Source organism: Manis pentadactyla, chromosome 17 (genome assembly GCF_030020395.1).
Source record: "Manis pentadactyla isolate mManPen7 chromosome 17, mManPen7.hap1, whole genome shotgun sequence".
Lineage (NCBI taxonomy): Eukaryota > Metazoa > Chordata > Mammalia > Pholidota > Manidae > Manis > Manis pentadactyla.
In genome coordinates, this window is record NC_080035.1 from 14,961,149 (window position 1) to 14,983,848 (window position 22,700).

The 22,700-nt window shown below is 39.2% G+C and overlaps 1 protein-coding gene and 1 pseudogene across 1 annotated transcript; both read left to right on the top strand.

Annotated features, from left to right (window-relative positions):
* The first annotated feature begins 1,093 nt into the window (after nucleotides 1-1,093).
* On the top strand, nucleotides 1,094-3,484 carry LOC118935810 (mortality factor 4-like protein 1; annotated as a pseudogene).
* Nucleotides 3,485-5,563: 2,079 nt separating this feature from the next.
* On the top strand, nucleotides 5,564-12,408 carry KBTBD7 (kelch repeat and BTB domain containing 7). Its single transcript, XM_036932405.2, has one exon. It carries the CDS (start codon nucleotides 5,870-5,872, stop codon nucleotides 7,907-7,909), a length of 2,040 nt encoding a protein of 679 aa, XP_036788300.1. The 5' UTR covers nucleotides 5,564-5,869; the 3' UTR covers nucleotides 7,910-12,408.
* The last annotated feature ends 10,292 nt before the right edge of the window (nucleotides 12,409-22,700 follow it).

A 22,700-nucleotide genomic window follows, 5' to 3' on the forward strand; every position in this document is an offset into this window, starting at 1 on the left:
AATGAAATATCTGACAAGGGGTTAACATCCAAAATACATAAAGAACTCACATGCCTCAACACCCAAAAAGCAAATAACCCAATAAAAAAATGGGTGGAGGTTCTGAACAGACACTTCTCCAAAGAAGAAATTCAGATGGCCAACATGCACATGAAAGATACTCCACATCGCTAATCATCAGGGAAATGCAAATTAAAACCACAATGAGATGTCACCTCACACCAGTTAGGATGGCCAACATAGAAAAGAATAGGAACAACAAATGCTGTTAAGGATGCAGGAAAGGGGAACCCTCCTACACTGCTGGTGGGAATGTAAACTAGTTCAACCATTGTGGAAAGCAGTATGGAGGTTCCTCAAAAAACTAAAAATAGAAATACCATTTGACCCAGGAATTCCACTCCTAGGAATTTACTCTAAGAATACAACTTCTCAGATTCAAAAAGACATATGCACCCTATGTTTATCGCAGCACTATTTACAATAGCCAAGAAATGGAAGCAACCTAAGTGTCCATCAAGTAGATGAATGGATAAAGAAGATGCGATACATATACACAATGGAATACTATTCAGCCATAAGAAGAAAATAAACCCTACCATTTGCAACAACATGGACAGAGCTAGAGGGTATTATGCTCAGTGAAATAAGCCAGGTAGAGAAAGACAAGTACCAAATTATTTCACTCATCTGTGGAGCATAAAAACAAAGTGAAAACTGAAGAAACAAAACAGCAGCAGAATCAGAGAACCCAAGAATGGACTAACAGTTGCCAAACAGAAAGGGACTGGGGAGGTGGGTGGTGGGATGGAGGGAGAAGGGGAATAAGGGGCGTTACGATTAGCACATATAATTAGGGGGTGGCATGGAGGAGGCAGTATAGCACAGAGAAGACATGTAGTGACTCTGTACCATCTTAATATGCTGATGGACAGTGACTGTAATGGGGTATGTGGTGGGAACTTGATAATGGTGGGAATCTAGTAACCACAATGTTGCTCATATAATTATATATTATTGATACCAAAATTTTAAAAAAGCATAAGACTCTCATGTTGGGCAATATGGATCAGGAGTTGAAAGGGATGGCCCTTGTTTTCCCCCACGTCTGAACGCAGCATGAGGAAGCACCAGCTTGAAAACAACTGGTGCAGTGTTGAAAGTTATCTGCCCACAAAAGCATATCTTGTCCTCGAAAACGAGCCAAGATGCCTTACGCTGCAGACAGGGAGGCCTTAGGGATGTGTGAAAACACCGCCCCTGCTTACTGGGCAGATTCTAAGGAGTCAACAGAATGTTCTGGCCTGTTTCCCCAGAGTAGGGAAAGATACGTATAGCATTTGGCTGAGGTCCAAGAAAGGCAGTATAAAAATAAAGGAGCTGTAGCACATCGGGGCTGCTGCAGCCATTGTCTGTCTGTCTTTGTTGTCTGTGTTTTTTGTTCATTCCCATTTCATCCAAGTGAGTGGCTTGCAATGGGAGTACATGTGGTGGGTAATGTTTCTGGGTCACTGGTAATGTTCTATTTCTTGACCACAGTTTAGGCAACATAGGAGTATTCATTTGGTGCTAATTCATTGCATCTGCAATTTTGATTTGTCCCTTCGTTCTGTATATGTGCTATATTTAAAAGTTTTTTAATAATTAAAAATATATGTGACAGGTTTGAAACACCTGTTAGTTGCCACTAAACAGTGTGGAACAGAAGTAACGCGTGAGGCAGCTCACTCACTAGGCGCTCTGCAAATGAGGGAGAGTGGACGCTTAGAAACTTGTGATTGCCAACCACTAACGGCAGTATGAGTTATTTTGGATATAGAGATAAAGGAGTGAACAGTTTGTAAACTCTTTTTAAAAACCAGAGTAAAAAAACAATACAGATATGACCCAGCATGACAAGCTGGAGGCCCCTGAGTGCATGCGGGACGTGAGTTAGCCAGGAGGAAGAGGCAGTGGAGAATCACTTATAAATGATGCTGAAGCCTAGATTCCAGGAACATGAATGGGTGATGTGCTTTCATGGACTTCTTCATGAAGCAATGTGTGTGAAGTTTGCTATAAAGGACAAACAAGTGAAATATGTCATACATTACAGTGGTTGGAATAAAACAATGGAATGAATGGGTTCTAGAAAGCAGAGGACTCAGGTGCATAGAAAGAAGTCTACAGAAACAGAACAGATGCTAATCAGGAGCAGCAATCAGAGGGTAAGAAGTGAGGTGCTGCCCCAGCGAAGAAGGTGTCCGATCTGCAAGAGAAAATGTTGAAGTCACCCAGAAATGGAAATGGTGGCAGTACCAGTGTGATTCCCTATCCTCAGAATAGGGCCTGAGTAGATCCCACTGTTGGAAACATTCGGAAACAGAGTTGAAGTCAAAGATTCCTGAAGAACTAAAACCATGGCTTGTTGATGGCTTCATCACCAGGCAAAAAAAGTTCTTTTTTCTTCCTGTGGAGAAGAGTATGGGTTATACAGATTACAGAAATCTTGAGGAAACACAGGTAGCAAAGACTGTCTTGAGTCCCAAGTGTATGGAGTGGCTCATCTACTCAGAACTGAAATGATGTTGGCCAATACGCCTCTAGATGAGGAGTGTCTTACATGATGACTGAACTACTTTCACAATTTCCTTGCAGAGAATTCTGCAACTTTTATTTAGTGCCAGCAATTATGACATGGCTCCTCATAAGATGAGAAATAATTTGTAATAAATTAAATGCACAAATCTTAAGAAATGGCTCGTTGAGTTTGGCAATTGCATATACCTGTGTACCCACCAGCCCAATCAAGAAGAGAACATTTCTATCACCCCTGAAATTTCCTGTGTTCCTTTCCAGTTGACCCAGCAATCTGTCAACCCCTTCTTCTCCAACAATAATTACGTCTATTGTAATTATTCACTATAGCTTATTTTCAGTCTTCTGGAGCTTCACAGAAATGGTTGTACAATATACGTTCTCATACATCTGGCTTTTGTCAACATAAAATTTTTGAAACATTGCGGCACATCAAAGGTTATACCTTTTTTACTTCTGAGGAGTGTACTGTATGAATACACTATAATTAATTTTTTTCATTCTCCTACTGGCTTTTATGGACAAAGTTACTATGAACATTCTTGTATGAGTCTTTTTGTGGACATATGTTTTAATTTCCCTTGCACAAATGCTTAGGAGTGAAATTACTAGTCACAGCATTCACAGAAACTATCAGTTTTTCTAAAATGGATATACCAATTTATATTTCTATTATTAATATATGAGGGTTCCAAAGCCTCCCTGATGTTTAGTATTGTTGACCTTTTTAAGACTAACCATTCTTGTAGGTGTGCAGTGCTTTCTCACTGTGAATTTAATTTGCATTGGAGTAGCTTTTCATATGGCTTGGACATTGGGCATATGTATTACCAAAAAATAGGATTTTTTTCACAGTGACATCCCTTTTTATTCTTTCACTCCTTTTTTTATAGGCAAAACCTTGTAATTCTGTTGAAGTTCATTTTAGTCAACTTTTTTATGATTTATTTTTTGTGTCCTAAGAAATCTTTGCCTACCTCAAAATCTCAAAGAATAGCCTTCTGTTTTCTTTTTTAGATGCATTATACTTTTCATTTCTCTATTTAATATTAAGATACATTACAAATTAATTTTTTTCTTTCGCATTGTGAACCAGTTGTTCCAACACCCCTTTTGAACAGATTTCCCTTTATCCATTGAATTGCATTTCTATCAATGCTATAAAAGTTTAAAATTCAGTTCTTCGGTACGTCAGCCACATTTCAAGTCCTCAAGAGCTACACATGGTTTCTGACTATCTTATCAGTCAGTGCAGATATAAAATACTTGCAACATTACAGAAATTTCTGTGACAGAACTGTTCCAGATCTTAGGGCAGTGTCTACTAAATATTTTGGTTCCTGTGAAAGGTACTCTTAACCAAATAACAAAGTGAGGACAGATATAAAGAAGCTAAAAAATCATCTATTGGACTTACATGAAGTTCCTAGAGTAGTTAAATTCAAAGAGAGAGAAAGTAGGGGCTGGCAAAGGAAGAAAAGTTATTGAGAATGTATACAAAGTTTCAGTTCTGCAAGCTGCAAAGAGTTCTAGAGATAGAGAGTAGTGATGGTTGCAAAACTATGCGTGTACGTACTTAATGCCAAAAAATTAATGCTTAAAAATTGTTAAAATGGTAACTTTTGTGTTATATATATTTTACGCTATAAAAAAAGTTTAATTGCTTTTCCCCCAAACTGTTTTAGTGCAGGTGGGAAAGTAACCAGTGTTACCATTTAATTCTCTCTGGTGCATCTGAGGAATACTCAAGAGAGGTACAGATGAGATATACTGTTGTCCAGAGCCCCACTTAGTTTAATGTGCTATCCTGGAGTATTTCCAGTAGTCGTTCTTCAGCTAATAGGGAAAGAGAAAAAGCAATTAAGCTATTCTCCTATATGTTATCCTCCTATTCATGTAATACTAAGGATTTCATTCATTAGGTATGGTAACACATGGCAAGCTAGCAGCAGGAGGAGTCTGATTTTTAAATAAAAGTTCTCTAAAATAAACAACAAAAAAATATGTAAGCACTTGACTTTGACAATTTAACCAACAATATCGACCTATGTATCTATAAAACTTTTGTAAAGCACAGACTGCACTACATTAATTCAAGGAATGTATGAATGCCCAGCTCTGAAGACTGAATGTTTTTGTACAGTACGAGTTCTGTTTGTTTAAATATTTTAATTTAAAACTCTCTATAAAACTCCTTAATAAAGACAATTCAGAATCTTCGACTGATTCGTGGAAAGAAAGTGAAAGGAGCATAAGATGACTTCAAATACTCATATTTGGAGGTAATGAAAACAATCTTGCTCCCCAGGAGATGAGTGTTGATTTGATGAGACGCCAACCTGTCTAACCTGTATGCCTGATTTGGATATTTGCGGCCATCCTTTAATGCTGCTCTCTAGAACCTCACCTTTGTCTAAGACATCCTAATGAACCTATGGATATCGATTAGCACAGAAAATATTGTAATACCCTTTAGAACCTTTCAAAAGAAGCATTAAATTCGAGACGTTTTCTTTGAAGAAATTGTGCACAGTGTCACATTAGTGGGCGCCTCAGTTTTTATAAATTCCAAAAGAAAAGGTAACAATGAATGACTGAATCTATATGTTAGGCACGGTATAAGCGCTTATTGCTCTAATCAACAGATATTTATTGAAGTGTCCTATGCAATTTATCTCATTCCATCCTCACACAATCCTATAAAATAGTTATCCCCATTTGACAATGAAGGGAAAGTTCTGAGAGAAATTACACAACTAATTAACATAAATACTAAAACGAGGTTTTACCCTGGACTTTGAGGCCAATGTTCTAAGCCGTCAAATCGAGAAATAACGCTTTCTGTGAACTAAAGCCGTCCTCCCCAAGAAACCGCGCGATATTCTCAAACTACTACTCCCAAAATGCAGAGCGGCTTCTGTACGTCAGTCTACGCCCATGCGTCTGGAGGGCACGGCATGCCGCGGGGCCCGAAAGGCAGCCTGGGAGCCGCAGTTCTGCTGGACGCCTACCAGTTTTGCCAGCGCGGCAGCGGCGGATCTCTCGGTTCCAACCAGTGGGTCCTGTGGGGGAGAGCTGAGGCGGAGAAAGGGCGCGGAACTAGAAAAGGGTGAGTCAGGCCCTGCCTACGCGATAAAGAGAGGCAGCACTGCGGTGTAGAGCTGAGTGCGGCCCCTGCTGCTTTCTATACAGGGACGCCGCGATCTTAGCGCCAGCGAGAGGAGGGTGAGGAGGAGCCAGAGCCGGGTCCTGGCCCCGTTCTCGCCTCTAACAGCCCGCCGCCATCGCCACCATGCAGTCCCGGGAAGAAGCTCCGCGCTCTCGCCGCCTCGCCAGTCCCCGTGGAGGGAGGCGTCCCAAAAGGATTTCCAAGCCTTCGGTTTCGGCTTTTTTCACGGGCCCGGAGGAGCTGAAGGACACGGCCCATTCTGCAGCTTTGCTGGCACAGCTCAAGTCCTTCTACGACGCGCGGCTGCTTTGCGATGTGACCATCGAGGTGGTGACACCTGGCAGCGGGCCTGGCACCGGCCGCCTTTTTTCCTGCAACCGTAATGTGCTGGCTGCCGCCTGTCCCTACTTCAAGAGCATGTTCACCGGCGGCATGTACGAGAGCCAGCAGGCGAGCGTGACCATGCACGACGTGGATGCCGAGTCCTTCGAGGTGTTGGTCGACTACTGCTACACGGGTCGCGTATCGCTAAGTGAAGCCAATGTCCAGCGCCTTTACGCGGCCTCTGACATGCTACAGCTCGAGTACGTACGGGAAGCCTGTGCCTCCTTCCTAGCCCGCCGCCTTGATCTGGCCAACTGCACTGCTATCCTCAAGTTCGCTGACGCCTTCGACCACCACAAGCTGCGGTCACAGGCTCAGTCCTTCATAGCCCACAACTTCAAGCAGCTCAGCCGCATGGGTTCAGTTCGGGAGGAGACTCTGGCAGATCTGACCCTGGCCCAGCTGCTGGCAGTCCTGCGCCTGGATAGTCTCGATATCGAGAGCGAGCGGACAGTGTGTCACGTGGCTGTGCAGTGGTTGGAGGCCACCCCCAAGGAGCGGGGTCCCAGTGCAGCAGAAGTCTTCAAGTGTGTCCGCTGGGCGCACTTCACTGATGAAGATCGAGATTACCTGGAAGGGCTGCTGACCAAGCCCATTGTGAAGAAGCACTGCCTGGACCTTATTGAGGGTGCCCTGCAAATGCGATATGGTGACATGTTACACAAGTCTCCGGCGCCAAAGCCAGAGAGCAGCAGCGGCTCTGTTGTTCCTGCAGCAGAAAACCCGCCCCAGAGGCTGGGTATGTGTGCCAAGGAGATGGTGATCTTCTTTGGGCATCCCAGAGATCCCTTTCTCTGCTATGACCCATACTCAGGCGACATCTACACAATGCCATCACCTTTGACCAGCCTGGCTCACACAAAGGCTATCACTTCCTCAGCTGTCTGTCTCTCTCCAGACCATGACATCTATCTAGCTGCCCAGCCCAGGAAAGACCTCTGGGTGTATAAAGCAGCCCAGAATAGTTGGCAGCAGCTTGCAGATCGCTTGTTCTGCCGTGAGGGCATGGATGTGGCATACCTCAATGGCTACATTTACATTTTGGGTGGGCGAGACCCTATTACTGGAGTGAAATTGAAGGAAGTGGAATGCTACAGCATTCAGAGGAACCAGTGGGCACTGGTGGCTCCTGTACCCCATTCTTTCTATTCCTTTGAACTAATAGTGGTTCAGAACTATCTTTATGCTGTGAACAGTAAGCGCATGCTCTGCTATGATCCTAGCCACAATATGTGGTTGAACTGTGCTTCTCTCAAACGTAGTGACTTTCAGGAAGCCTGTGTCTTCAACGATGAGATCTATTGTATCTGTGACATCCCAGTCATGAAGGTCTATAACCCAGCCAGGGGAGAGTGGAGGAGGATTAGTAATATTCCTTTGGATTCAGAGACCCACAACTACCAGATTGTCAATCATGGCCGAAAGTTGCTCCTCATCACTTCTACCACCCCACAGTGGAAAAAAAACCGGGTAACCGTGTATGAATATGATACTAGGGAAGACCAGTGGATCAATATAGGTACCATGTTAGGTCTTTTGCAGTTTGATTCTGGCTTTATCTGCCTTTGTGCTCGTGTTTACCCCTCCTGCCTTGAACCTGGCCAGAGTTTCATCACTGAGGAAGATGATGCACGGAGTGAGTCTAGTACTGAATGGGATTTAGATGGATTCAGTGAGCTGGACTCTGAGTCAGGGAGTTCGAGTTCTTTTTCTGATGATGAAGTCTGGGTGCAGGTAGCACCTCAGCGAAATGCACAGGATCAGCAGGGTTCTTTATAAATATTTTGAAACACAAAGTTGTTTCTATTGCTGTGGAATGTATATTTAAAAAGATATCCTTCCCTTTTCCTGAAAAAAGCAAAAGTTGCTTAAGACTGTAGATTTGTCTTAGAAAGGGTAACATTTGAATTACTACTGTAATGCTATAAAATTTAAACAGTCTAGGAATCAACCTATGTAATTTACTGTGCTTAAAAGTCAAGATTAACATATGAAAAAATTTATCATGGAATTGATTAGAATGTTTGGTGTTTTCTTTTCATTGTTGAAGTATTTGTTGCACCAGTGAATTGTTTTGATTAGTTACACTTAATATTTTGATGATCAAATTTAATCTGTTAACTTTTTAATTTTATTTAGTGCCAGAAGGAACTTAACTTTTTAATTTTTATAATACAAAATTATATTAGAAATTGTTGGTAGGGTTTTGAAGGTTTATATTTTCCTTCAGAATAATGAAAGTAGTAGATTTCCCAAAGTATAAGCTAGTCAGTTTTTAGTATTTTAAATGTATATAGTTTGTTAAAATTTGGTTTTCTTCCCTTCTGCAAAGGAGAAAAACTGCATATGTATATATATATGTGTTACTAAATAGTGATTTCATTTTGATAATGTGCAGAATGGTCTTAAGAGCTCACAGTAAGTAAAAAAAAGCAGGATTCCACTGTTTTAAAAGAAATTTTACTTTTAATTTTTTAGAATATAAAATGTGTATTTGCTAAATCTGACCATTTTTCTATCTTAAAAATCATCCGTTGTAGTACTGTCACCAGTTATTTAAGCACCCTTCTAAACCAAAAAAAACAAACAAACAAACAAGATAACTTGCTTTGTAAGTTAATATTTTTCACCTGTACCTGATACATGCTTCATTGAATCAGAGGAACAGTCCTTTTTATACTGGACATATGAGGTGATGTAAATTTTTACGCATTGGTCATGCCTTGTCTTAAAAAGTTTATATGCTTTTCTTAAAATATTTTGGGTGTATAGTTTTGGTGTTTGTCTTAAAGGATTCTTCAGCAGGAAGTGCTTTATTCTTTACTGTTTTTGTGAGGTAATTTTGGTTTTAAAAATATGTATAAGATAAAAACAGTATTTTATTGAGGTCAGTAATTATTGTGTCTGTTGACTATAAAATCAAGTGCCAGAAGAGAACTTTAAAACTTTAAGCTGTGTGTAGAACTGTTTTGTGTAGCATTGAAATATTCTGTCAGTTTTGTAAGTCACTGTAAATGATTATCAGCTTCAAGGTATTTTTATATTAAAAGTTGAACAGTTAAAGAACATAAATGGATGATGGCATTTGGGGCCAGTATGAAAGTATGATTCCTTAAAAATATTTCCCTAAGCAGTGGTATACATGGTTATTTTATTAGGGTATTTTTCTGCAACCTTTATTCCAGTCTTTGTTCTTTGTTTTTGTATCACCATAGTGTAAGGAAAAGTCCAGAAATAGAGACTAAATCACACAAATTGATACTGTTAAATACAGGAAGATATAGGTGCTTACTTTTCGAGGATCTCTTACTATATATGATTGTCACAATACGTACACATGATAAAATACATACAAGTGTATAAATTTTTCTATACCCCTTAGAATGATCTTGAGTCTTTGTTCAGTAACATGCTAATTCCTCTTCTGTGTTTATTCTCTAGTGACAAAATGCTGACATTTCTTACATCCTGGCAGATTACTGAGGAGTGCGCTCCAGGATAGGGGACTGAATTTTGAATGAAAAGAGACAGGGATAGAGAAAAGGATTTAAAAGCAACCAAACATACAAATGTTTTCTTAGCCATTTTGACTGGTCATTTGAAGAGCCCACAAGGCATTCCTGTTTAACGTTAATTCTAGTGAAAGATTGTTCCCGTAGCAATATGTGTTCCTTCAAAGTAACAGACAGGCTTTAGTGGCCTAAGTCTAGCTTTTGTTCCATTTGATGGTCGGGAATGTTACAAGCACAGCTCTGAACATAGAAAGCTATTTCTTAATAGTGTTCTTTTTTGGCCAACTTTTCTTTACCAGTAACTTCCTGCTAGTAGCTTTTTGTTTTGTAAGGTTGAAATAAGACATTACTGATCACAACCAGATTATCCATTTACAGAATTAAGAATTCAGGTATGCAATCAATTGATAAAAGACAAATTGTCTTTCTCAACCTCTGAGTTAAGTATAAGCTAATAGTAATATCTTGGTTTACAACAAGGTTTTCTTGGGAAAGATTTTGATTTTGTGATGTAGTTGTGAATTAGGTAATATACTAACCATTATTTTTTATAGGTAAGTAATTTATACATGGTTAGTTACAAATAAAACTGGCAGTAGAACCCAGGCCTTCTAATCTCTTAATTTAGTGTTTCTGATAAATGTGTAGAACCCTTGCTTATTTAGTGAGTGACACAACTAGCAGTGTTGAAATCCCTTCTTGACAGGAAAGCACCTTTGTCTCAGTTAACTGGTACATCTTTTAACATATGCTCAATATAATGTCGTTAAGAATATATAAAGGATAAAATAAATTTAGCAAAGCAGTTTATTTAATTCGGGTATAGGATTAAATTTTAATTGTAGTTCCCTTCTCTCTCCTCTGGTAATGTTTTTTCTGTTTTGTACCTGGATCCTGTTGAGAATCTGATGAAAGCTTTTGACCCATTCTTCAGAAAAATGTACATGTTCATATTTTCATAATTTCAAGGATGTTGGGACATTTCTGAAGTTCATCTACAGACTCAGGGTAAGAACACTTGTGACAAAGTCCCGAGTACACTTCTACAAAAAGGAATTTGCATTTTCATAAGACATGGCTCATATATTTGTAAAGGGGGACAAACATTATTATGTCATTCCTAAAATAGTGCTAAAGAAATAATATACATTTACCATCTGAAAGGGATGTGAATAGTAATGGGCAACTCATAACAAAGGCAAAGTTGACATTTCTGAAATTCAAATTTCTTCATGATGATTAACATGAGAAAAGTAACTAAATGTAAATGATTTAAAGAAATGAGTCAACTGAGCTAATGTATCTGAAGGCTTATTTGAAACTTGAAGTGTTATATGTGATATTGTTGTTTAGGAAGCCTGTTAGAAATACAAAGCAAAATAGAGGTTCCAGGTGTTTGAAACTGCAGACATCTGTTTATTAGACATATATCTAAGTAGCAAGAGTTGTTTTATAATGAGCAATAGCAGTTCATTGGAAGAGGTCATCTACCCATAAACAGTCTATCTAAAATATAATCAATATGCTACTCACTGCTCATTAACTAGGAAACTGCTTTGCCTAATGTTATTTTTACCATTTTGTAGTAAAATGAAAAAATGTAAAACACAATGAGTTGTTAACTAAAATTACTTAAATGAATTTGTTTTAGATGTTCATAAATTGGAAATGCACAGAGTTTGCAACCCTATGTCAGCCCCCTAAACTTTAAAAAAGGTAGTTTATTTGTCTTTGAAATCTTAGTGTGATAACCGGAATGTAGACATCTACAGTCTGCTTCAGATTTCAACTCTTGGAATCATTTTATGTTGCCTGCTTTTTAGCTATTTTATTTTGCCTATATCTTTTCATCAGCTCTCACCCATATCTTAAAAACTTCAGCACCTTTTCATCAGTAGAACTAACTTCAAAAGAATATTCATTATAGCAAACAAGATCAAGCAGAAAAGAATCAGGCAAAATTATTTTTAGAATATGTAACTAGCAATTCTAAAAAGAATTGATAAGCTATTTTTAGAGCCACTGAGATGGTTAAATATATGCAAAGTTTTTTCTAATGAAGAAAGAGTTCACAGAGGCTACCACATAGACAGTAGGTTTTGTGCCCTCTCCTTGACTCTGGGCTGTTTTGCACCAGGATCTCTTCCATCAGCTCCTATTCATTCCTCACTTCTTTAACCTTGTACACTAAACAAGACACTGGGAGTGTAGGGAACAGATGTGGTTGCATGCCACTTCTTTCATTTTTGAGACATATATTTTCTCAGAAACCATGCTACTGGGTGGGCAGTCACCTCCAGTGAAATCAGCCTTTTGTATTTTCACCTCCAGACCAATTGTACCTGCTTGGAACCACCATATCTTAATCAGGGATATTTTTTGGATGGACAAGCTATTATTTAATTCTGGGGAAACTAGCAAATAGCAATAGCTCTCATGTCAACGTACAGTCTGATCAGAGTCTTGTTCTAACAGCTTTTTTTTCATCTTTTAACAGCTTTATTGAAAAAGAATAGGAAACCGTTACCAAAATCAAGATAATGGATGTATCCGTTTTCCCAAAAGTTTCCTTGTGATCCTTGGTAACCTCTCCCTTACTCCTCCTCTCTTTTCCATTCTCTGGGAAACCACTGATCCTACATTGAGTGTATTTCCTAGAATTTTTAAAATTGAAATATCACTGATACACAATCTTAATGTTGGTTTCCAATATACGACACAGTGGTTCAACAGTTACCCATAATTTTAAATCCTCACCCCCTCTAGTGTGGTTACTATCTATTAACATAGATGTCACAGAATCATTGACTATGTTCTCCAGGCTGTACTAATGTCCATCCCCATGACCAACTTATATTGTGATTGCAAATTTTAATGGCTTTCTTTGTATAGAGGAGATGTCATAGGGCAATGTTTTCCTCTTACCTTATACATTAGTTAGAATCTAGGTGTGGTTATATGCACAGAAATCCTATAATTGTTTTATTAAGATAGAAGTTTCTCTTATAAAAATCCAGTCTGTTATGTTGGTTCCGATCTAAAAAGTCACTTGAGACCCAGGCTTTTCTCTTTTTCTTTTCTGCTATCTTAGGATATTGTCCTGATCCACATGGTCCACACTGGTTGACCTTCATGACCACACTCCAGCCGTTAGGAAGAGAGGAGGGGAAAGGGGAGGCCTTGAGCCTTTCCGGTAAGGGAAGTTGTGTACATCACTTGCAGTCATATGACATTGCCCAGATGTTACAGCTAACTGCAAGGGTGCCTAGAAGGGGTAGTCGTTATTCTGGGTCAACATATATATAGTTAAAATTCAGGGGTTCCTTCTTGTAGAATGGGGGAGAAAGGCTATAAGGTTATATACAATCTCTACCATGCCATCAGGCCAGATTTTATCACATGGCAGCCAAAATGATTACCAGTCCTCCCAAGACCCACATCTACCAGCTTAGAAATCCCAGAGGAAAAAGCAGTATTTTCAGATATCTCTGGCAGGTAATTTGGGGCGGACTTAGACTCTGCATATACAAATCAGGTCACCTATAATAGATGAAGGTGGGGATGGGAATGTTGAGGAAGACAGATAAGGAAATAACAACAATGAAGGGTAATAGTTCCTACTGTGGCAGACTCCAAGTTGGGACTGTTCAGGTTACAGCATGCATTTTGTTTTGACCTGGTTTTAGGGATATGAGGGGAAGCTGGAGATGGGAAACAAGTTAGTAATGTTGGTAAACATCAGATCTTGAGGCTTTGAATGGCATGCCAGGGAGTTGACTTGTTTCACATACAGTGCAGATTCATTGAGAATTTTTAAATAGGGACTTCACACGAATTTGTTTTATTGAGACTTCTGGATGTATCGACAGTGCGAGGCTGTGGGGGCAAGATCAGAGGACTGCTGTTGTAGCATGGGCAGTGAGACGACATGGTCCTCCACAGGGGCCATAGCTGTGCGCCTGATGAGGAAGAACCAACATAAGAGAAGTTACAGAGATTCCGCTGGACTTATAATTGTATTTTTGGGATGAGGGAGCTGGAAGGTGTATGAGAAGGGAAGGACTATAGGCTATTTCCCAAGTTTCTTGTTAAGATATTGTGCTAATGTATAGGCCAAACTTGTGTACCAAAGAGGACCTAAAATGAAAGATAAAAACCTGCTTCTGTCCATTCAGTCCAGAAGTGAGTTGTCAAGGGCTGGCAGGGTGGCTCTGCTCAGTAAGCTTCTTTGTGAGCCTAGGCTAGATCCTCCATCACCTTCCCTCCAACTCCTATTGAGTTAGCCCTCTGGGGCTAAGCGCACTCGCCAGAGCTACATCTTATGGCCTGCAGGAAAGCAGAAAGAAAGGAAATGGAGGGCAAAAAATTCCTTTTTAAAGGACTTTTATATCACTTTTGCCTTTTCTTCCCTGGAGAGGTCTTAATCATATCACCACATCCAGGTACAAGGCCGACTGGGAAATATTGCCGTTAGATGGGTAGCTTTGTGCCCAGCTGAAACTCAGGGGGCTTCTGTTGCTAAACAGATTAATGAACTATTATGTTTCAATAGACATGTCCCCATTTCCTGTGTTCAATTCACAACAAAGTGCAGGCTTTATTGTTATGAAGTTCATTTCTAGCATCCCTAATCCTCCATCCACTATAAATTCACATGAATTTATACTGGAAGTTAAATTCCATATAATGCTGAATAATGATTTTTCACAAACAAATGCACCTGAGTGCCTTGAACACACACCTGCATACACACATGAACACTACTTAATCCTTGCCCTAAGTCCTATCTCAGTCCAAGTATTCCTAGAAATGGCAGAAATTAAGCCTCCAGAGGGTCAGGATTCTCTCCCTAATGCCTAAGCTCTTTTCCAGTGCCCTCTCCTTGGGTACCTAGCGCCTTAGCTCTCTCACGCATCCCACACTCCAACAGCTCTCACTATTACTAACCAGGAACCATGACATGGGAGTCAAAGAGAGGTTAATGACCCCAGGGCAGTTCTAAAGCAATGAAGGATGGAAATTAGTAGATACATGCTTCAGCATCCCAATTTTAAGAAAGGGACAATTCTGAAATGTATTCTATATGGATCTTTAGATGGTCCCCTGCTGGGCTGAACCCCAGTCTCCCACAGTAGTAATCAACTCAGTGACACATCTTCCCTGTGTCACTTTCAGGATATGGCCAACCAGGTCACATCACAGAAATTTGAGTTGGTGGTTAAAAGGTCGTTTAGTGGTATTTTTGCAAGGAAGCTTCCATCTGAATGTTTGCTTGAGGGCAGAAGCCTGGTAAGAGTGGATCAGAATGCATTAGATGAAGTTTTAGTTAGACACCTGCCAACTATGGTGTTATCCCACTCTAAAGGGCTCAGGTAAATTCAAGCCTCACAGCCCTTCTTGTAACATGACAACAAAAAATGCCATGTCTTTACAAAAACTATGTTGCCAAAAATGTTGAACCTGAATCTAATTAAGCCATTAGAACAAACTTCCAGTTTACAGGAAAAACCATGACCAGAAAGATAAATTAAAAACACTGTGAAGAAGCAATCAGCCAAATCCAGAATGTGGACATTCAACAGGACAGCTGACACTAAGTCAACAAATCTTCCCTGGCGTGGTAAGATGTGAAAAAGTGGAGACAGCAAGCATGGGCTATTCTTTGGAAGGGAATGGGCAGTACGTAGCAAGGGAGAGAATACCTAGGTTCTGTTTTTGGTTGCTATGAATCTTAATTTAAACATGTTACTAGGATCAGGCATTAAGCCATTAGAAAGAACAATGAGGGGCTGGGCACAGAAGCTCCCAGGAAGGGAGGAGATGGACCAAAGCACAAGTGGCAGGATCACACTGGAACAGGAGCCAGGACCCTTCTGTCAAACCTGGAGGAAGGAGAGGGTTATATAGATGGAGATGAGTTTCTAGATACAGCTTTGGACTTCAGATAGCTTATACCACTAATCCTTAATCTTTCAATTAGGATACAAGGTTTTCTGCTGAAAGAAAGGGGGCAGCATGGGGAAGAATGCATGAGGAGAGGGTGAACCTACTCCTGGTAAGCTTCATGGGACCAGGAAGGATAGGGTGGACTTCACCTTTTTGTCTCTCATAACACCAAAGTGCCTTGAACACAGTTGAAAGGACATTTAAGATGAAACATTATTGTAAATTAGAACTGTGTGTATCCTAGATTTTAACAACATAAGATAAACTTTACCAAAATTTCTATTTTTTTAAATAATCTTAAATGGCCTGAAATACTGTAAATTGTTTTGATTGCTAGGTGATTCTTAATTTTTTTCTTGGTTAGAATCATAGAATATTAGAATCCACTTTTCTTACTTAAACCAGGACCTCAGTCTTCTCACGTAAACCCAAACAACTTTATATAATGTACCAGAGGTCACAGTGTTAGTTACCTACAACCAGAATTAGAACTGTGTTTCCTGTCTCTTAAATCAGAGCCCTTTCTAGTACACCCTCTTGTCTCCTGAGTAGCTTTTATGATGAAATTTACAGCGTTTTTTCAATGCATAGACCATCTGCAACATAGGACTTGGGAAGTAAAATCGCTATTATTCTGTTTGAGATTTATTTGGTCCTTCAATCTAGTTCTGATGCACTTAAGGCACTGAGTCAGGAATTTCTGCATCCCATCCTAAGAAATTCTGAACAAAGAGAGTCCCAGACTTGAAACAAAGCCATCTTAGCACAACTGGGAAAGGAAATGAAAATTTGGTTTTTGTTCAAAATAAAACCCAGGAAAACCACCAATGATCAAGTTATGTTTACATACATTTAGTATTTAATATTCTCTTTAGTGTATTATATTATGCTTGTATTTTTAGTATTATATTTGAGTATATTTTTAGTATTACTTTTACATTTCAGTTCAGATACAGTAATCTCAATGAGAACATTGAGCTAATTTAATGAATATCAAATTATTCTTACATTTAAATTCACAGTTATGATATTAAATATGTCAAGGTAATAATAAGGTGTACTTTCTCAAATACTACCTCTATTCTGTGCACTCACTGGATATCAGTTGAACGTATGTTTGAGGAGTAATAAAATAGTCCCTAAATTTGAATCAATTTGCACTGTAGTTCTAATTTAAAGAGAGTCATGTCATATTTTATTTCAAAATGTGATCTAAATTTGTCAAAAATTTGTGCATATTTATTATTATGAGATTCTTTTTTTTTATAGCTGGAATCAACCTTAAAGTTACCAATTCTATAATTCTTGAGGTCCTCAGAAATATCAAGGATTCTTAATATAGTCAGGTCCTGATTTTCTAGGACCTCAAGGCTTTTCTGTTCCCCACGTTGGGTGTCTACTGGCTTTGTTTGTGAATTTCAAAAGAAGGGAAAGGATGGAGAACTGGGATCAGCCAACTGTATTGCTTTTCAGTAGAATTGGAAGATTTGGAGAAAGGTGAGGCACAATCAAGTGTTTAAAATAAGATCTCTGTAAGATAGGTTCCTATTTACTTTTCTACATAGTGATCCAGTTTTCCCAGCACTATTTGTGGAAGTAACTATTCTTTCTCCACTGGGTGTTCTTGGCTCCCTTTTCAATTATTAGCTGATCATATATTTGGGGGTTTATTTCTGGGCTCTCTATTCTATTATATTGATCTATATGTCTATTTTATGCCAGTACCATATTGTTTTAATTACTATAGCTTTGCAGTGTAATTCAAAATCTGGATGTGTGCTTAACACCACTCACAAAAAGTAACTCAAAACGGATTAGATTTAAACATAAAACGTGATGCTGTGAAATTCTTACGTGTAAAAACAGGGAAGAAGTTTCTTGACACTGATCTTGGCAATTATATTTTTGGACTGATACCAACAGCGCAACAGTCAAGAAATTGGCCTACATCAAACTGAAAAGCTTCTAAACAGTGAAAGAAATAACAATATGAAAAGGTAATCTATGGAATGGAAGAAAATATTTGTGAACCATATATCAGATAAGGAGTTAATGTCAAAAATACATCAAGAACTCATACAACTCAATTACAAAAACAAGCAGTCTGATTTAAAAATGGGAAGAAAAACTGAATAGACGTTTTTCCAAAGAAGACATACAAATGGCCAATATGAAAAGATGCTCACTATCACTAATCATCAGGGAAATGCAAGTCAAAACCACAATGAGATTGTCATATCACATCTGGTAGAATGGTAATAATTGGAAAGACAAGCAATAACAGACGTTGGTGAGGATATGAAGCTTGAGCACCATTGGTTGGAATTAAGTTGGCACAGCCATATGGAAATCTGTATGGAGGTTCCTCAAGAAATTAAAAAAAACTACTCTATGATTCAGCAATCCCACCTCTGTATATAAAAAAAAATGGAACAGGACATCAAAAGGATATATGCAATCCCATGTTTATTGCAGCATCGTTCACATTGAGTTGTATCAATAGCCAAGATATAGATACAACCTAAATGTCTCCCAGTGGAAGAATGGATAAAGAAGATGGTATATCTATATATGTGTGTGTAATGGAATGGAATATTATTCAGCCATGAAGGAACTCCTGCCACTTGCAACACATGAATGAACCTTGAGGGCATTATGCTAAGTGACATAAGCCAAACAGAGAAAGACAAATACTGTATGGTATCACTTATACATGGGATCTAAAAAAGCCAAGCTCATAGAAAAGAGTAAAATGGTGGCTGCCAGGGACTGAGGGGAGAGAGAACTGGAGAGATGTTCTTAAAGAGTACAAAGCTGCAACTAGAAGATTAACAAGTCTTGGAGAGCAAATGTACAGCATAGTGATTATAGTCAATAGTACAATATTATAAACTTCAAAGTTGCTAAGAGACCCGACCTTAATTGTTCTCAACACAAAAAAGAAATGATAATTATGTGAAGTGATGGGATGTTAGCTATTGCTACAGTGGTAATCATATAGAAATATGTAAATATTCCAAATCAACAAGTTGTATACCTTAAATTTGCACACTGTTATATGTCAACAGCAACAAATAAAATAAAATATTGTGCTGCATTGGGGGACATAGTGGTATTATGTTGCATATGCAGGAGTTAACTGTGGGGGTCAAAATAGTACAAAATCCATCCTAAATTTAATGTTCCACATTACATTTTTTTTTTTTTTGGTCCAAAATGGGCACTCATTTGATAAGGTCATTTTGAAGAGCCATCATAGAGCATTTCATAGACTCTTTGTAGAGACTTATATTTTTGGTTAAATGTACTAAATTTGGTCAGGACTGGGAGCAGGCATTCTTGAGGGACACTGTGTCTTTATTTTCTGTGCAACTTTTCTGTGCCTGGTCATTTTTCCTGATAAAATAAAATAATAATAAACAAAATTGTGTCTGTGGAATCTAGGCTTCCATGGATTTCACTTACCCAAAGCCTTTTTTATAGCTGAGGCAACCATTGGCCTCTTTTTGATGAACACGTACTAATAATATCTCTAAAGCAAGAATTTCTCTAAATATGTAAATTCTTCTAAATTCCTCTAAGTATGTAAATTCCTCAGATCTTGCAATATATAAAACAATTTTTAAAATCACTGTACATTGTGTCTATTTTGCCTTGAATGTATGACAAAATTAAGTTAAATACTTTGGAATAGCATGCTGGGGACATACTTTATGAACTGAAGTGGGAAATTTTTCTCAGAATCAACAGTTAAGATATTGGACCTCTGAATATCTGATTTTTATTCTTTGTTATATGAAGGGTAAGAAATATACTGTATTCAGTTTTAACAAAGTTTCAACATGTTCTGCAGCACCTTCGTAGAGCTCTGCTTATCCCAGGATCAGTCATACACACATATTTTTTTAAACACCCATATTTCTGCAATTCAATATTAAAAGAATACCAAAAGGACAGGCAGCAAGATGGTGGCGTGAGTAGAGCAGTGGAAATCTCCTCCCAAAACCACATATATTTTTGAAAATACAACAAAAACAACTCTCCGACAAAGAGAGACAGGAAGATACAGGACAACATCCAGACCACAACCACACCTGCAAGAACCCAGCGCCTGGCGAAGTGGGTAAGATACAAGCCCCAGCCTCGCGGAACCCGAGTGCCCCTCCCCCCAGCTCCCGGCGGGAGGAGAGGAGTCGGAGTGGGGAGGGAGAGGGACCCCAGGACTGTTAAACACCCAGCCCTAGCCATCCGCACCAGAGCACAGACACAGTGTGTGCGTGGGGTGCTAAAAACTAGGGAAACAGGACAGTAAGACCTGTGAGCAGGTCCCCACAGCTGGTGCCCCGGGGACAAAGAAAAGCAAGTACTTTTTGAAAGTCTTAAAGGGACAGGGACCCCACCACTGGATGGAAGCATCTCAGGACACTTAGCCCAGCAGCTGGGAATCCTGGGGAACTCTGGACACCCTAACCCCCTGTGCAGCAGGGCAGCTCAGAAGCCCCTCATGGAGATAAACAGCCTCCTGGCTGTTTCCCCTCCAATGTGGCTCCACCATATCGGAGCAGCAGTCCGAGGCAAGCCACCCCGACAGCATCTACGGAGCTAAACTCCATAGCCGCCCGGCAGGAATCAGAGGCCCCGTCTGAGCGCAGCTGCCCAGCACAAGCAGCTAGAGGTCACTGTTCTCCCAGGAGAGGAGGGCCACAAACCAACAAGAAGGGATGTTCTCCCAGCCATCACTCGCCCCAGCTCCGCAAACTATCTCTATTACCACGAAAAGGCAGAATCTGAGACAGACAAAAATCACAGAGGCAACACCTGAGAAGGAGATAGACCTAACCAGTCTTCCTGAAAAAGAATTCAAAATAAAAATCACAAGCATGCAGACGGAGATACAGAGAAATATACAAGAGCTAAAGGATGACGTCCGAAGGGAGATTACAGAAGTGAAACTATCTCTGGAAGCATTTATAAGCAGAATGGAGATGCAAGAGGCCATGGATGGAATAGAAACCAGAGAACAGGAACGCATAGAAGCTGATGCAGAGAGAGATAAAAGGATCTCCAGGAATGAAACAATATTAAGAGAACTGTGTGACAAATCCAAAAGGAACAATATCCACATTATAGGGGTACCAGAAGAAGAAGAGAGAGAAAAAGGGATAGAAAGTGTCTTTGAAGAAATAATTGCTGAGAACTTCCCCAAACTGGGGGAGGAAATAGTTGCTCAGACTCCAGAAGTACACAGAACTCCCAACAGAAAGGACCCAAAGAGGACAACACCAAGACACATAATAATTAAAATGGCAAAGATCAAGGACAAGGAAAGAGTATTAAAGGCAGCGAGAGAGAGAAGGTCAGCTACAAAGGAAAACCCATCAGGCTATCATCAGACTTCTCAACAGAAACCCTACAGGCCAGAAGAGAATGGCATGATATATTTAATGCAATGAAACAGAAGGGTCTTGAACCAAGGATACTGTATCCAGCATGATTATCATTTAAATATGAAGGAGGGATTAAACAATTTCCAGACAAGCAAAAGTTGAGGGAATTTGCCTCCCAAAAACCACCTCTACAGGGTATTCTAGAGGGACTGCTCTAGACGGGAGCACTCCTAAAAAGAGCACAGAACAAAACACCCAACATATGAAGAATGGAGGAGGAGGAGGAATAAAAAGGGAGAGAAATAATCATCAGGATGCATTTATAATAGCTCAATAAGTGAGTTAAGTTAGGCAGTAAGGTAGTAAAGAAGCTAACCTTGAACCTTTGGTAACCACAAATCTAAAGCCTGCAATGGCAATAAGTAAATGGACTGAATGCACCAATCAAAAGACACAGAGTAATAGAATGGATAAAAAAGCAAGACCCATCTATATGCTGCTTACAAGAGACTCACCTCAAACCCAAAGACATTAACAGACTAAAAGTCAAGGGGTGGAAAAAGATATTTCATGCAAAGGGAGAAAAAAGCAGGTGTTGCAATACTACTATCAGACAAAATAGACTTCAAAACAAAGAAAGTAAAAAGAGATAAAGAAAGATACTACACAATGAAAAAGGGCTCAGTCCAACAAGAAGATATAAGCATTATAAATATATATGCACCCAACACAGGAGCATCAATATATGTGAAACAAATACTAACAGAATTAAAGGAGGAAATAGAATGCAATGCATTCATTTTGGGAGAATTTAACACACCACTCACTCCAAAGGACAGATCCACCAGACAGAAAATAAGTAAGGACACAGAGGCACTGAACAACACATTAGAACAGATGGACCTAATAGACATCTACAGAACTCTACATCCAAAAGCAACAGGATACACATTCTTCTCAAGTGCACATGGAACTTTCTCCAGAATAGACCACATACTAGGCCACAAAAAGAGCTTCAGTAAATTCCAAAAGATTGAAATCCTACCAATCAACTTTTCAGACCACAAAGGTATAAAACTAGAAATAAATTGTACAAAGAAAGCAAAAAGGCCCACAAACACATGGAGGCTTAACAGCATGCTCCTAATAATCAATGGATCAATGACCAAATTAAAATGGAGATCCAGCAATATATGGAAACAAATGACAACAACAACACAAAGCCCCAACTTTGGTGGGACGCAGCAAAAGCAGTCTTAAGAGGAAAGTATATAGCAGTCCAGGCATATTTAAAGAAGGAAGAACAATCCCAAATGAATAGTCTAATGTCACAATTATCAAAACTGAAAAAAAAGGGACTAAGGTCAGCAGATGAAGGGACATAGTAAAGGTCAGAGAAGAAATCAATAAAATTGAGAAGAATAAAACAACAGAAAAAATCAATGAAACCAAGAGCTGTTTCTTCGAGAAAATAAACAAAATAGATAAGCCTCTAGCCAGATTTATTAAGAAGAAAAGAAAGTCAACACAAATCAACAGTATCAGAAATGAGAAAGGAAAAATCACGACGGACCCCACAGAAATACAAAGAATTATTAGAGAATACTATGAAAACCTATATGCTAACAAACTGGAAAACATAGGAGAAATGGACAACTTCCTAGAAAAATACAACCTTCCAAGACTGACCCAGAAAGAAACAGAAAATCTAAACAGAGCAATTAC